The following is a 17,221-nucleotide window of genomic DNA, read 5'->3' on the forward strand; positions in this document are numbered from 1 at the left end:
AGAATTAAATTTATTTCAGTGAGAAATCTCAATGGGCCAGCTCTGCCAGGCTGCTGAAAAAGTCTCCTAGCTAGTCACTCTGCCTCCTCTCCCATGTTCTTGCACAGTCCAGTCTTAGCATGGTTGCTGGGAGGATCTTCATTTAAAACACAAATCAGAAACACCATATGAGGGGCGCCTGGGTGGCTCAGTGGGTTAAGCCGCTGCCTTCGGCTCAGGTCATGATCTCAGGGTCCTGGGATCGAGTCCCACATCAGGCTCTCTGCTCAGCAAGAAGCCTGCTTCCCTCTCTCTCTCTCTCTCTGCCTTCCTCTCCGTCTACTTGTGATCTCTCTCTGTCAAATAAATAAATAAAATCTTTAAAAAAAAAAAAAAAGAAACACCATATGATCCAATAATTCCACTGCTAGGTATTTACACAAAGAAAAGGAAAACAATAATTTGAGGAGATACATGCACTCTTATGTTTATTGCAGCAGTATTTACCATAGCCAAGATATGGAAGCAAGCCAAGTGTCCACTGACAGATGAATAGATAAAGAACATGTGGTATATATACACAATGGATAATATTACTCAGCTATAAAAAAGTATGAGATAATGTCATTTGTCACAACATGGATGGACATGAAGGGTTATTATGCTAAGTGAAGTAAGTCAGAGAAAGAAATACCATATGATTTCACTTGCATGTGGAATCTAAAAAACAAAACAAATGAATAAACAAACAAAAAGCAGAATCAGAGCTACAAATAGAGGACAAACTGGTGATTGTTAGAGAAAAGAAGGATGAGGGATGGGCACGATGGGTGAAGGAGAGTGGGAGGTACAGGCTTCCAGTTATGGAATGAATGAGTCACATGGATAAAAGGTTCAGCATAGGAAATATAGTTGACGTATTGTAATAGCCCTGGATGGTGACAGATGGGAGCTACACTTGTGGTGAGTGTAGCAGAATGTATAGACTTGTTGAATCGCTGTGTTGCACAGTTGAAACAAATATAATAGGCATGCCTACTCAAATTTTAAAAAATTTTTAAAAAATCAGATTGCTTCACTTCCCAGCTTAAGACTCTCCAGTGGCTCCCTATCACACTCAGAATAACATTCCAACCTCCTTGCCAATACTTAAGAGGTCCTACTTGTATGTTCAGATTCCACTCCTCCCACTCTTTTGTTAATTCCCCAAACTCCACCTTCAGATTTCCTTGCTGTTTTTTTGAACTCATCCCTGCCTCGGGCCCTTTGCACTTGCTCTTTCCTCTGCCTGGAATACTTGTCCTCCCAGAGCCTCACGTGGCTGGCTGTTTTTTTCACCTTTCTCTCAAAAGGCATCTTCTCAAAGAGGCCTTCCCATGACTCCATTTTATCATTTTCAGATTAATTTTGCTATTGTTCCGTTTTTATTGTTTTACGTCTTCCCCACTAAAACTGATGAGAGGGGAGGCCCTGTTTGTCTTGTTTACTGCTTAATCACCAGTAACTAGAACAGGGCCTGACTTATTGTAGGAACTCAAATATTTGTTGAATGAACAAATAAATGAATGGATGAGTTACATAGATTTTATTACCTGAACGCTAAAGAAATAAAGGGGTTTTTTTTTTGGTTTGTTTTGAGACCTAATTTAAAAACATTTTTTTTAAAGATTGTATTTATTTATCTGACAGACAGAGAGAGAACATACAAGCAGGGGGAGGGGCAGAGGGAGAAACAGACTCCCCACTGAGCAGGGAGCCCAATTTGGGGCTCTATCCCAGGACCCTGGCATCATGACCTGATCTTAACCAACTGAGTCACCCAGGCACTCCTGTTTTGAGATCTGATTTTTTAGAGGAATTTGTCACACAGGTCCTTGTATAAAAGATACAATAAAGCAGAAGATATTTTCATCTGTATGCTTCATAGATTATTAACAATAGTGTATCATTATATTTCTGTATTTTAAGATATATTTAGTATTTCTAAAAATGTGGAATCAGTAAGGAAGTTACCTTAAATCTTAGTACTTAAAAAAAACTCGCTTAACTGGCCAAGACTTTAGCGTTTATCAATTATTAAATATGTGTTGAGCCCTGGTCCTGTGCTTATCTTATGGATAAGCCAATGTCACCCTTGTTTGTATCTATGTCTCCTGGCAGCCCTCCTCTTCCTTGTTGAAGATAAAACATAGTTCTTTTCCCCCCACAAAGACCCGTTCTAGATCCTCTATCTCTGTGTGAAATGGACCCAGAGATCTCAGGACACTCATGGCCTCTCACGGCTACTGAGTGTCAGACTGGTCATGCTGCAGGACTCTCTAAACAGCCTGCTGGGTGATCTGGGGCAAACAAAGAGATGCCGGCTCTAGCCTTTCAGGAGCGTATGGGTCAGCAAGTGAGAGAATACATTTGCACAAGGACAGTTCTAACCTCAACCGAAATAAGTCTCCTATTTCTTCCCTTCCTTAACTTCTCTATTTTTGTTGATGTAATTTTTCCGTCTTTGTGACTAATCGATGAATAAGACATTGAAGCAGAAGAGCTGGTTGGAAGAAGAGCATAATGACTTTATTTGAGGTTAAGTTTGAGGTTTCAGTGGGACAGGCTGGGCTGAGTCAACCAACTGAAGACCCTGCCTTGGAGAGGTCTTTGAGATCTGCCTCTTTTTTGATTCAGGCACTCATCAGAATGACCATGACGGCTTTGGAGCCATCTCTGGGCTGACTCTCTCCTTCCCAATCTAGCTGGGGATGGCTTTGGGGTGACACTTTGTTTAGATTCTATCTGTTAGTAGCATATATTGAAATAAGGAAGTCAAGAGGCAGAGATGATTTGGAGGGAGATTAAAAATGTAGATTTCTGGAGCACCTGGATGGCTCAGTGGGTTAAGCCTCTGCCTTCAGCTCAGGTCATGATCTCAGGGTCCTGGGATCTAGCCCCGCATCAAGCTCTCTGCTCAGCGGGGAGCCTGCTCCCCGCCTCCCCCGCTCTCTGCCTCTCTGCCTACTTGTGGTCTCTGTCAAATAAATAAATAAAATCTTTTTAAAAAATGTAGATTTCTACATACTAAATATGAAGAGCCAATGAGTCATGTAAATGAAAATATACAGCAAACATCCTGAGAGGAATGGCTGGGAAGTGGGAGAGAAAGGGCCATGGAAAACAACTTAGGAGGAGGAAGTCATCCACAGGTATGCAGTGATAGGTGAAAGATAGAGAAGGATGAGATATCTTGGGACCAAGGGGTAGGAAGAGCACTGTTGGTTGAGTCTCAGGAAGATGACTGCACTTACGGGGAGGGGAGCAATAAGGAGATAAGAAGAGGTCACTTGGGAAGAAACTGGATAAAGCAATCTTAAGAGCTATAGGAAGTTTTAAGAAAGAAGGGGCCAATTCTGTCATATTTTACCAAGAAGTTGGGAATGAATGAATGAAAAATGGTTTTGGCAAATGAGACGATACTTATAATGAAAAGTATCCAAGAAAATGAACTGGAAATGCCTTTCTCTGGCCAGTGATGTTGCTAGAGTCTGATACACTGTCCACGTCAAAGCCATGTTGAATGATGTGTTTCCATCCATAAGAAGGATTAGTAGCAGAAGAGCCAAAAACACAGTTAGATTCAACTAAAATATGAATGCTTCTCATATTCATCAGACTGTGACTTATGGCCAAAATACTTAAATGACAGATACTAACTTGTGATACCTTTTTTCACCCAGAAGGTAACAATACTGGGCATAGAAGAAAGAGCTTTTCTTGATACAGATTCCATCATAATGATACCTGAAAAATAAAAGTTGTCTTAAGATTATGTCAAACCACTGACATGCTTTACAGAAGCCAAAGAATAAACTAGCTAATAAAGATCTGAGTTTTATCTACAATGCCATTTATCAGCTCTGTTAGGTAGACCATTTTATACTATTTCATACACATTAGCTTTAAAATGGGATCACAAATACTCTACTCTGCTTTCTCAGCTTAGACACTCCAATATCAGAGACTTGTGACAGAGAAAGCCTCCTCCTGCCACTGCTGTGAACCTTTTTAAAGCGAAGGGCAGCGACACCCACATTCCCTCACCCGAGAACTAGACTCAGATTCTCACAAACCCAAGAAGGCAGTCAGTTCCTGCTCTGTAGCCCGGGCACTCTGCTGAGCTGGGAAAATGCAGCTGCTAGTCTAGGCTCACAGCAGCAGAGAAAAATTTTTTCAAATAAACTATTACCCAATGTTTAGTTTGGCAAATGTTTCGGCTGTCTTTATTCCCTCGTGGGTAGCAGGCCCTTTTCCTAATTTGGCTTCCAGCCCTTCTCACTGATTTTCTGATCTAACTGATTTCTCTTTATTTTTCTTGATTTAAAATAAATAACAATAGTAATTGAGTGACAATTACACCATGATGCACCTGATAACACTGGAATTTCCTTTTGTTTTAAAAATAAATAGAGTCTGGGTACCTGGTCTCTGGAAAATAATTCAAATATGCTAATTAGGTGAATACTTAGAAATTTTAGTTCAAAGAATAATTAAAATAGTTCTATAACTCTGTGTGTGTAATTATTTAAATATGTCAACGGACATCTACAGGTCTAAACACTTAAAGTGTTGAAACAAGAAAACACTTTCATATTTTAATAAAATCACTAAGAAAGTAGAGACTAATATTTAGTTCTAGTATCACCCAAATTATTCCAGACAGTAGGATTCCATGTGAATTATGGGAACTCTTTGGTAGCATTGATATTTCTATTTTGTTTAGTTTTGCATTTTTGTGTCACCCATTTTGTGATTTTTCAAAATGTTTGTTTATTCTAACATTTCAAATAAAACAAAAATGATAAACCTACCTGGCACTTCCTCTCGTGCCTAGCCTCCGGGTGCCGAGATCAGGAAAAACCAAATGTACAAGCTAAAAGAATAAAACAGACTTAAAGCTGCAATTGGAAAACTTAGAAATAAAACTAACAGTTCCTCCTCTTATAAGGTTTCAGTTGTATTTCCCCTTTTTTATTATAAAGAAAACATGTGTAAATAAAATTTGGAAAAAATCAGACATGTATAGGGACAAAAATATACCATTCAGAGGGAACTACTATTTAAACCTCAGTGTGGTTTAAATGAGGTTTAGTGTGGTTCCTTCCAGTTTTTTAAGATTTATTTTAAAGAGAGAGCACATGCATGGGGGAGGGGAGAGGCAGAGGGAGAGGGAAAAGGAGAGAAGCAGACTCCCCACTGAGCGTGGAGCCCATCACAGGGCTAGATCTCAGGATCCTGATAAGGGCCTGAGCTGAAACCAAAAGTCAGTCTCTTAACTGACTGGGCCACCCAGGTGCCCCTTTCCAGTTTTTTTTTTCTTTCTTTTCTTTCTTTTTTCCCCCTTCTTTTTCTTTTTATTCTTTTCAAAGATTTTATTTATTTATTTGAATGAGAGAGAGAGAATGAGCAGTTGGGAGCAGCTGGGGGAGAGAGACAGAGAGAGAGACAGAGAGAGAGAAAGAGAGAGAGCAGACTTCCTGCTGAGCAGGAAGCCTGACGCAGGCAGATCCCAGGACCCTGGGATCTTGATCTGAGCCGAAGGCAGATGCTTAAAAGACTGAGCCACCCAGGCGCCCCTCTAGTTTGTTTTTTGTTTTTTTTTTTTTTCCAAGCCTCCATATGTGTATGGATTCTGTGGGTATGCACAGGAAACAACTGGTGTCACACAATTAGCATGTGTACAGTTTTGCTTTTGACTTTCTCCCCTCTACTGTGTACCATAAACATTTCCCCTTGTCATTAAGAATTCTCAAAAAACAAGAAATAGCTGCATAAGAGTCCAGCATGTGAGTTGCCATAATTTAACTATTTTCCTCTTTTTCCAATGTGATAGTCATTTTCACTTTTTATTATTTACTTCTTTACCTAATTTTTTTGTTTTAAAGGTTTTGGTAGCAAATGCTATTAAAATATTGAATAACATAGCTACTTCTGACTCAACTTCTCATCTCCCAGATATGTTTTTGATGTGTTTTGTCAGCACTGACATTATATTTATGACACATTATATTTTTAAAAAATAGAAGACTGTTCCAGTTTCCTAACTAGAAGAGGTTCATGACATGCATGGTATCCAAGTGCATGTCTTGTTGAAAGTGGAAATCCTGGAGCATGGTGGAATTAGAAAAATACAGAGCATGGATGGCATGGTGCTTGAAGCAGTCAAGTAATGATTTCCATTATTTTTCTCTAGTTCCCTCCATAATCATTCAGCTTCTGCTTCTGCTTGGTTTCTTGTTACATCCCTCTTTCCTTTTTTCCTTTTTTTTTTTTTAAAGATTTTATTTATTTATTTGAGAGAGTGTGAGAGAGAGCAGGAGTTGGGGAGGAGCAGAGAAAGAGGGAGAAGCAGATTCCCTTCTGAACAGGGAACCTGATTCAGGGGTCTATCCCATAGACCCTGAGATCATGACCTGAGCTGAAGGCAGACACTTAACTGACTGAGCCACCCAGGCACCCCCCTGCCTGGCTATTTCTTTTTTTCTTAACTTCTAAGCAGCAGGGTTTGACAGTGGCATGTAATGTTTCTCTTGCCTGGTTCTAGGCTCTTCCTACGGGAAGCCACCCAAGCCCGGGTATAGAGGAAGAAAAATGAAGGAACAAGAAAGGCAATTCTTGTACAATTAAACACCAAGGTTATGCGGCCAAATTGAGAGGTTCCTTCAGGGAAGAGGTCCAAAATGTGCAAATGAAGAATAAATGATAAAAGAAAAAGTCAGCAAGTCTAAAAATGCAGAATTAGAAGCCAAAAATTCCTACTTTCAACCACAGATTCCAAAAATTCCATCACCTCTTAAGAAAATCACTTAACACCTTCACTCTATGCTAGCTGTAAAATAGTAGGTACCTAAAAGAATTATTTTAAACTATGCAGCAGGCTCAGATTCAAGGCCCTGGGAAATAATCTGGTGTTTTAGAGGGAGAAGCAGAAAGAAATTGCCTAGTTGCCTGGCAGAATAATAATCTGCACATTTTATTTTATTGAGTAATTCCAACCCCAGACTATCCTGTGATTTCATTTTATGATCAGGTACACCATAGTTAAATTTAAAAACCAACTGAGATAATTATTTCCAAAAAATGTAATAAGTAAGAAATGTATATATTGAATAGATGGACAACTCACAGAAATTAATGGGAAAACAACAATATTGCAATAGAAAGTAGTCCGGGGATAATATGTATACACCCAAGATGCATATGACCAAAACACATGCAAAAGTGCTTACCTTCCCTAATCATCCAATAAGTGCAAGTAGAAACAGCTAAATATAGTTCTTTTTTAAAAAAAAAAAGATTGTATTTATTTATTTGAGAGAGAGAGAGAGAGAGAGAGTGAGAGCATGAGAAGGGAGAAGGTCAGAGGGAGAAGCAGACTCCCCGCTGAGCAGGAAGCCCGATGTGGGACTTGATCCCAGAACTCCAGGATCACAACCTGAGCCAGAGGCAGTGGCTTAACCAACTGAGCCACCAGGTGCACCGTAAACAGCTAAATATAGTTCTTAACTAACAAATTTTCTAGGTTAAAATATTAGGGATTTGGTTAAGAATATCAGGAACTGGGGAGCCTGGGTGGCTCAGTGGGTTAAAGGCTCTGCCTTTGGCTCAGGTCGTGACCCCAGGGTCCTGTGATCGAGCCCCGCATCAGGCTCTCTACTCAGTGGGGAGCCTGCTTCCCTCCCTCTCTCTGCCTACTTGTGACCTCTGTCTGTTAAGTAAGTGGATAAAATCTTAAAAAAAAAAAAAATCGGAACTACCATGAGAGCTGAGTATTGGTTACAATGGTCTAGAATCCCTCCTAAGGAAGTTACCACATACAGATGGAGACTTCTGGTAGAATAGATAAAAATTATGAACAACCGAAATTTCCAATAAGGGAAATGGTTAAATGAATTCTGGAACATCCAAAGAGTATTTGAAACTGTTTTACAACATTTATTTTAAGATATTTTAGTGGGAAATGTTTATGATATTCTAAGTTTAGATAAATGGATATGTGATTCTGAAAGTTAATTATTTCTTGAGTGTTTCCTATGTGCCAGGACCACTCAATTCTTTTTATATGCGTTCTCTCATTAATTTCTTAAAAGCATCTCATAAGGCAGGTACTGTTATTAACATTATGAATCGTTTCATTTTACAGTTGATGATGTCGAGGCACAAAAAGATGAAATAACTTGCCCAGGGTTATAAACTAATTAGCTGGATTCCAGGCTTAGTGTTGTTAAAAAGTATACTATATTGCAAAATCAACAACACAAGAAACAAGTATTGGCGAGGTTGTGGAGAAAAGGAAGCCCTGGTGCACTGTGGGTAGGAATGCAAACTGGTGCAGCCATTGCAGAAAACAGTATGGTGGTTCCTCAGAAAGTTAAAGATAGAATTAGCCTATGATCCAGTAATCACACTACTAGGTATTTACCCAAAAAACAAAAACAAAAAAGACCCCATGAATTTAAAAAGATACATGCACCCCTATGTTTACTGCAGCATTATTTATAATAGCCGAGCTATGGGAGCAGCCTAATAATGGAATATTATTCAGTGACCCCTGAAACAAATAATACATTATATTTTAATTAAAAAAAAGAACGAAATCCGCCATTTGCAATGACGTGGATGGAGCTAGAACGTATAATGCTAAGCAAAATAACTCAGTCAGAGAAAGACAAATACCATATGATTTCACTCATAGGTGAAACCTAAGAAACAAAACAAGCACAGGAAAAAAGAGAGACAGACAATACAAGAAACAGACTCTTAACTGTAGAGAACAAACTGATGGGAGGTGGGTAGGGGGTTGGGGAAAAGGGGAATAGGAATTAAAGAGTATAATTATGATGAAAAAATGATAAAAATTGCCATATTACATGTTGTCTTTCTGTCTATCCACCTGTCCATTCACCTCTGGCCCACCTATCCATACATCAGTCTTTCAATCCATTCATCCACGTAGTACCTTTACAACAGGATGAGACATGAACACAACAGATATCAGATAGCAAAGTGAATTGTGAGAACGCATTACAGGGGACTTGTACACTCAGGCATTTAGCTAAAATTGATTTTTTAAAACCCTAATAAGTCCGCAACTCAAATCACTCACGATGAAATAGAGAGAAGAGATCTAAGGGGATTTCTTGTGGCAAGACAACCTTCTTACTTGTGAAGGGTATGTGAAACAGAGCGTGACTCAATCATCTCAGGTCTAGCAGAAGAAGGTGCACAGATTCACTTGAACTCTTTGGGAGTCCCCCGTTGTTAGTGGCTATGGCATAGGACTCCTAATAGAGTATAGACAGGCTGGCCAGTGCACTTAGTGGACAGGCAGAGGAGAGCTGCTACCACCCTGGTTTCAGCCGGGACAACCACAGGCTGTTTAGACCAAGAATGGCTGAGTAGTTCCTGTGGCCAGAAGTGGTCTACATGTGAGAAAGAGCTGACATGTGGGAGAGCCCGGACTCTGTCCAGCAAAAGGCCCCCAGAATGGACAGTCAAGCTACAGAAAGAGTCATTCACCAACACAAGGAATGCATACTAGAACATTCCCACGGGCTGCTCTGAAGAAACCACCAAAGGGACCAGGAAACAAGAGTCTGCCTGGCCCCCAAAGTGTGAAGTTGAGTAGTAGGAACCTTCCAGCCATTTTTATCTCCCCTGCTTCAAAGAGGGGTAAAACTCCCCAGCATGTTTTGGGGAGGAGGGATAGGGAAGGAGGAAGCAGCCCCAATGTCTAGTTCTTTACAGGCAAGAAACTGTCCTGGAGGAGATAAGAAAAAGATTACACTTTAAACCTAATTCAGTTTTGATATTATACAGAACTGGACATTCTAAGCATCAGACTGATACTGTGTAGTAAATCAAGAGTGACAACAGGGCTTTGTATCATGCAAGGACTAGAGAGGTCACACTTTGTGCTCACGTGCTCATTCAGGAGTGAAGGAAGAACCACCCAATGAGCAGGTTCAAAGGACCATGGGAAATGAAGGCAAAATCACTGTGTGATTAGTCCCTTAGCTCCTGCTGGTCACATGTGTGTGCATGTGTGTGCAAGCGTGTGAATAAACTATATGTGTGTGGCTTTAGCTCTGGAGAATGAGGCTATAGCCAGTATTTATCTTCCTCTTTTTATAGTCTTCCCTAATTTTTACACTTTCTATAAAGGGACTGTAATACTTTTATAATCAGAAAAACATCAGTAAATGTTATTTTTAAAAAGGAAGTCAGTGTTATGGAAATTCCCTAATCCATGTGAGATATCGCTTACACCAAGAATGAACACTACCCATCATATGCCCGGGGCTGCCAAAAAGAGCAAGAAACATTCCGACATCTGCACAGGAACTTGATGTGGAATCTGGAATCAACTCCATTCCCAGGGGAAGAGGGAGGAAATGAGAATTGGGTATTTTGTTGTTTCTCTTGTAAACATGCTTTGGGATCATATCCTTTTCCCCTTCCTCTCCCTAGTCCATTAGTCACAAATTCGGCAGTAAGGGTCCCTTCCCAACAGGGGCTCCACTAAATGGCCTATTTTTCAGGCAAACTCCAGCGAGAACTGAAAGTTAGTTGTCTTGAGGAATGGATTCTAAGGCAAGTATTAAGATGAAAAAATGCTAAATAAATTCCCCATTGCTACACACTTTAGTCTCTTTTTAAGTTTTCCTTTGGAATGCTCTGCCATGAGACTACTAGAGGTAACACAACTTATAAGAAACTCTGAAAAAGTTTTTAAAAATAGGCTTTGATTTCTTAGAAAAGGAAATGGAGATCTTACAGAGACTAAACATGTCATGCTCAAGTCACACTATTTCCATCTGATCAAGCTGCTGGGCAGGTAGATAAAGAAAACGCTGTAGAGCCAGGCTACCCAGGACTGGGTCCCCTTGAGGAAGTGTCCCAGGCTGCCCTGTGATGAAATGACCAGGTGTGGGCTGACTGATAAGCTAACCGAGGGAATGCCTGGCTGGCTGGAAAACCTTATTCAGGGACACCTTGCAAGCACAAAGTGTACTCAATGTCTTGCATGTACTCCTATTGCTTTCATTTCTTGAATGAGGGATAAGAGATAGGCATTTCAAATATGGGAAAAGACTGGATGACCTACAAGATCAAGAAGATACTGGGAAACAGAACTGCAGATTGAAACTAAGAAGCTAAAATACAGGAATAAGAGAGTGGCCACTCCTATGTTCAAATAGTTACCTGCATAACAACAATAATCTGAGAATAATACTTTATATTTATGTAAATACATACAAATACTTTGTATTTACTCATGTGAAAAATACTTAAGGGTATTTCTGTTGACCACAACCTTAAAATGAAACCAACAAAGTGTCGTGGAAGGATAAAAGCCAATAGTAGCCCTCTGCCCACCCCCCCCTATAAAAACAAGAGGCCCTGCCATCTGAGCACTCCTAAGGCACTGGGTTGTACCCTTGGGGCTACCTACATTTTAAGAAGAACATCAGTAAATTGAAGTCATAATGAAACAAGTGGGCAGGAAGGTAAAAACTTGGGAGCTGAGGAATATTGAGTGTGGAGAGGGGAGACAAGGAGATGTAAAAAATTGGTTCCAATACATTTGAGCAGCTTCTATATTAGAAGATTCTCCTAAGTATTTTATTATTACCAAAAGTTCAGGACTTCCACCAATGACTCCATTTCAGGGATGAAGATTTTGGCTAGAGGAGTGGATCTAAAAATGTAAATGTTTTGGAAACAACACTGGAATCCATAGAATTGCTTGTGGGAGGGTAATCTGGAGCAGTCACTTTGGAAAATAGTTTGGCCCCATCCCCAGACATCACAGTCGCACACCTCCTTCACCTGCAAGGTTCATCTCTGGACATAAATGCCTAAGAGAACATCTTCATGTGCATATTAGGAAATACACACATGAGCATTCACAACAGCAAAATCTGGAAATAACCCAAATGCATATTAGTAGGACAGCAGATGAGTAAATTGGAAAATATTACACAATGGTCAAATGAATCTAAGATGAGTCTTAATACAATATTAAGTGGGCAAAGTCCCAAAGATGACAAATAACATACCCCTTTTTAAAAAGTTGAGCAACAAAAATTTAAAATATGCTTTTTAGAAATACATATATGAAATAAGTTAGACAAAAGTCAAATAGGATCTTAAAAATGAACCTAAAAAACAAAACAATTAACAAAACAAACTCACAGATACAGAAAACAGGTTAGTGGTTGGCAGAGGCAAGGGGCATGTACTGGGAGTGGGCAAAAGGGGTAAAGGTGGTTAAAAGGTTAAAAAACACACACAAATGCACTAAAACTTCTTTTTTGATGGTTCTCACCAGTGGGGCAGGGCAGGGAGATGGGATATGGGGCAACTGGTGTGGTGCTTCATTTGGGGTGGTAGGCTCACGGATGTTTACCACATTGTTGACAAGAACTAAACACATAGATGGAATTAGGCCATGCATAAACCCATGATGACAGTGTGTCATGAACCAATTCAGTTCTGTCCATCCGAGGGCCACCAAAAAGAAGGAGAAGGCACACATAAAAAGGAAGACTGAAGGACGGATGGAAGATACTGAATCGGCATAATTGTGGCCCAGTCAGCAAGCTTCTGGTTACCCATATCATTTCAGCCCAAGCCAGGTGGCTACCCAAAGCAGTATGGCTGTGCAGATTGTGAGCTGCCCCAAGGTCCCTGAGGAGGAGTCGAGCAGGTTCTCATCAGCCTGTGCTCTACTTGCCAAGCAAGATCCTGGGGCAGGACTGTGTTTGCCCAACGGAAGAACACAGAAGTGTGCTGCCCCATCACCCAGCTCTATACCCCGTCACTGTCTCTGCCCAGAGAGTGCATTTTGTTCTCATTAAAGTTCCAGCCAGAGGTACTTTCAAAGGGATCTTACACTGAGTTTGGAGGTGGACCAGGTGACTTCCAAGCTCTCTTTGAACTCAAGGATATTTTTGAGAGAATAACAAGTGGAAAGAGGTCTGATCCACAATTCAGGAGACACTGGAAGGGTGCAAAATTCGCCATCCAGAAATGAATCACTTTGGCATGTGGATTATTTTAGGCTAATTTAAAAAAAAAGATTTTATTTATTTATTTCAAAAAGAGAGACAGCAAGAGAGGGAACACAAGCAGGAGGAGTGGGAGAGGGAGAGAAGCAGACTTCCCGATGAGCAGGGAGCCCGATGTGGGGCTAGATCCCAGGACCAGGGGATCATGGCCCGAGCCACAGGCAGCCGCTTAAAGATTGAGCCACCCAGGCGTCACTTGGCTGATTATTTTTAAGAAATAGAAGGCTCAGGAAGAACCTTTGACCTTTCTCCTAATTGCCTAAAAGAATTTAGAGGACCTGCTATCTTCTAAAGGAGGTATCACTGTATATAACTACAGTATAATATGAAGGAGGTGTGGAAGATAAGAATTTAGCAAAATCTGTTTGTTAAAATTCCTCTCATTGTTTCTGTATGGCCCAGCTAACATTCGCTTACTAAACATTAACTATTTTTCATTTTCCTATGAATTGCATTCCTTCCCTTTTGAAGTCCCACTTTCCTACCCTCTTCTCCTTGGCTCTGGATGGTATAGAAGCTTCAACTGCCTGACTGCCAGGTAGAACATAGTCAGCCCCCATGCATACAGAATTAAATTTTATTTTCTCCTGTTAATTTGTCTCTTGTCAATTTAAATCTTAGGCCAAACAAAAGAATCTGGAAGAGTATAGGAAAAAATTTTTCCCCAAAACACCACCCAAGCATTGCGACTAGTTGAGCGATCCTCAGCCTTCACTGGTGCTGGTTTGTTTTCTTGACTTCTGATGCTTCAGCCAATGGCTGTGACACAAGACAAAGCATTAAAGATGCCAACTGTTTCCTCCCCACCCATAGGTCTTTCCTGCAGGCCTCTCTTGCCCAAAGACTGTTACAGAATTTGTCACTGGGGCGGAAATGGAAAGCACCATCCAAGCAGCCATAATGAGAAATCAGGAAGCCAGTGAAGGAAGCTGGCTTCTGGGAAGGGGCATGGAGCAGGCCAGTGGAGAGAAGCAGAGACCCAGTGGTTTAAGGATATACTAGAGAGAAAGGAAGGAGATGGCCTGGTGACTTAGAATCTAGTTGTGAGGGACGCCTGGGTGGCTCAGTTGGTTAAGCAGCTGCCTTCGGCTCAGGTCATGATCCCGATGTCCTGGGATCGAGTCCCACATTGGGCTCCTTGCTCTGCAGGGAGCCTGCTTCTCCCTCTGCCTGCCATTCTGTCTGCCTGTGCTCGCTCTCTCTCCCTCTCTCTCTCTCTGATAAATAAATAAAAAATCTTAAAAAAAAAAAAAGAATCTAGTTGTGAGCTCTCTGAGATGGGAATCACCAGCCACATGTGGTTACTGGAAAATTGAAATGTGGCTGGTCCAAACGGAGATGGGCTCTACATATAAAATACACACCAGATTTTTGAGATTTGGCATGAAGAATGAAAAAAATAACTCAGTGATTTTATAATATCGATTCCATGTTGATAGTCCATTTTGAATATTTTTGATTAAATTTCAAAATAATAAAAAATTAATTTCACCTTTTAAAACTCTTCAAAAATGAGGATACTAAGATATTTTAAATTATATCTGTGCCTCCCATTATATTTCTGTTAAACAGCAATGGACTAGACTCCATGAAGCCTAAACTTTACAATAGTATTTTACAATAATATTTCATGAGATATCCCTTTTACAATAGTATTTAATGAGATATCCCTTTTCTTTAAAAAAAAAAATTCTCCTTTTAACTTATTTCCAGATGTTGTCTGTGTATTTCTAAAAACTGGCTTGAAATGTGCCTTGAAAATAAATACAACTCTATGATTGGACATTATTATTGTTACTTTAATAATGATTAAGTCCTGTGATTCTATTATTTCCATCAACAAATCTCTCTGACTCTGTTTCCCAAATATACCCAGAGTTTGATCTCCATTTCCCTGCCCACTCTCTGCACACCTGGCTCCTCTTACCTCCCTGATTTGACCTCAAGGTCCTGAGGACCATCCTGGTTCTTTCCCTGTACTCCTCCCTCCAGCTGTTGCAGCTTCGTTGCTGTTTGTGCTCCTTCTTTCCTCAGGGCCTTTGCACTGGCTCTGCCTGCGTTACGCTGTTCATATCCACATACTCACTACATTATCTCTTCAAAGTCTGGACTCAAATGTTACTTCTGAGGGAGACCTTCCCTGTTTGCCTTCCCTAAAATTACAACTCTTACACACACACATACTCCTTATCTCCTTCTGTTCTATTAGTCCCCTCAGCACTTATACTACTCTCATATACTATGTATTTTATCTTATGGATCTGTCTCCTCCAGCTATAATAAATTTAGTAAGGGCAAGAATTTTTCTGTCTTGTTCATTATTGTATTCCCAGCATCTGTAACAGTGCCTGGCACAGAGCAGCCATTCAATAAATATTTGTTGTATGTGGAGGGTCTCAGCAGACTATTCTTGTGCTAATAAGTGTTTGCTGTATCTTATATGATCTACACAAAATTCCTGACAGAGCTCTGAACCTCCAGAGGAGATATTTGATAGCCAATGAATTCTCTAAGTACAACCAAATTGTAGGAGCACCAGCTCTCTGATACCACATGTGACTCTTGGAGTTCATGTGGTGCTGAATGTTGGCATATCTTTTTTTCTTTTTTTCTTTTTTAAAGACTTACTTATTTTAGAGAGAGAGTGTGCATGAGTGGGAAGGGCAGAAGGATGGGGAGAGAGAATCCAGAGCAGACTCCCCACTGAGCATGGAGCCCAACATGGGGCTCCATCTCACGACCTGAGCCCAATGCCTGCACCAAAATCAAGTCAGACTTAATTTACTGTACAACCCAGGCACCCCAAGTGTTGGCATTTCTATGCAGGGAATAATGGCCCAGCAAACCTGGCTGAATTTTGGAATATTTGGAGCTGCCACAGTTGTATTTTCTTAGGTACCACTCATTCCTTACCTTTTCTGGCCCCTCACTGTGAAGCGTGGACAAAGGACAGAATGGCTTTTCAAGGAAGATGAAGGAGTATATTAACCATCTGGTTGGCTTCCCAGAGTGAAACCAATTATTCCCACTGAGAACCCATCAGACCCAAATCAATTTTAATATTGCCTCATTAATTCACTTGCATACTTTTTTTAAATTTTTTAACTGAGTACTGTATTTTTATCTTCACAACTTACCTTCCCAAATGTGGCTGGGTTGACTTGGTTCTGAGCATTTTGACCACAGGTCTCCACATAAATCTCATACATCAGGCAGCGAGGCACACTGTACCCTTCACAGATACAGAAATTGTCAACCAACCTGGGGGAGAGAAAGAAAAGGCAGAGGAAATTGGCATCAGTTTCTCTAGGGTGGAAAATTCTGATAAGAATCAACAGGTGTGGGATCCAAGGAAATGAAACCTGTTTAAGTCTCTGAATGCAAAGGCTCACCAACCAGCATCAACAATGTACCTTTTTGTTCTCAGCCTAGAGATAAGTATATTGATTGTGGGTCTTTTTAAAAATTATATCTTTAATTTTAATTCCAGTATCAGAAACATACACTGTTAATAATAAGTTTCAGGTGTACCATATAGTGATTCAACAATTCTATACATTACTCAGCATTCATCATGGTAAGTGTACTCTTCTTCTCCATCACCTAATTCATCCAGCCTCTCCCCCCTTCCCTCTGGGAAACATCAGTTTATTCTCTATGATTAAGAGTCTGCTTCTTGGTTTGTCTCTTTATTTTTCCCTTTGTTCATTTGTTTTGTTTCTTAAATTCCACATAGGAGAAAATCATATGGTATTTGTCCTTCTCTGACTTATTTTGCTCAACATTATACCCTCTAGCTTCATCCAGGTCATTGCAAATGGCAAGATTTCATTCTTTTTTATGGCTGAGTAATATCTCATTTGTATATATATACCACATCTTCTTTATCCATTCATCCATTGATGGTTATATGGGCTGCTTGCATAGTTTGGCTCTTGTAAATAATACTGCAATAAACAGGAGTGCATGTATCCCTTTGAATTAGGGTTTTTGTCTTTTTTTGGGTAAATACCCAGTAGTGTGTTTACTAGATCATAGGGTAGTTCTATTTTTAACTTTTTGAGGAATCTCCATATTGTTTTCCACAGTGACTGTGCCGGTTTGCATTCTGATTTTGGGTCTTTAGA

The 17,221-nt window shown here is 40.2% G+C and overlaps 1 protein-coding gene across 1 annotated transcript in view; it reads right to left on the reverse strand.

The window, feature by feature from the left end:
• Nucleotides 1-16,355, reverse strand: part of RFX8 (regulatory factor X8) — a 58,309-nt gene extending 41,954 nt beyond the window's left edge. Inside the window, exons 1-3 of the mRNA XM_047747194.1 lie at nucleotides 16,232-16,355; nucleotides 4,833-4,894; nucleotides 3,679-3,765 (exon numbers count right to left, since the gene is read on the reverse strand). Coding sequence (XP_047603150.1) covers nucleotides 3,679-3,765; nucleotides 4,833-4,894; nucleotides 16,232-16,303 — 221 coding nt within the window. The 5' untranslated portion in view covers nucleotides 16,304-16,355. The remainder of the gene's footprint in view (nucleotides 1-3,678; nucleotides 3,766-4,832; nucleotides 4,895-16,231) is intronic.
• Nucleotides 16,356-17,221: the final 866 nt, after the last annotated feature.

The sequence above is a fragment of the Lutra lutra genome, chromosome 9 (assembly GCF_902655055.1).
Source record: "Lutra lutra chromosome 9, mLutLut1.2, whole genome shotgun sequence".
Classification (NCBI taxonomy): Eukaryota; Metazoa; Chordata; class Mammalia; order Carnivora; family Mustelidae; genus Lutra; species Lutra lutra.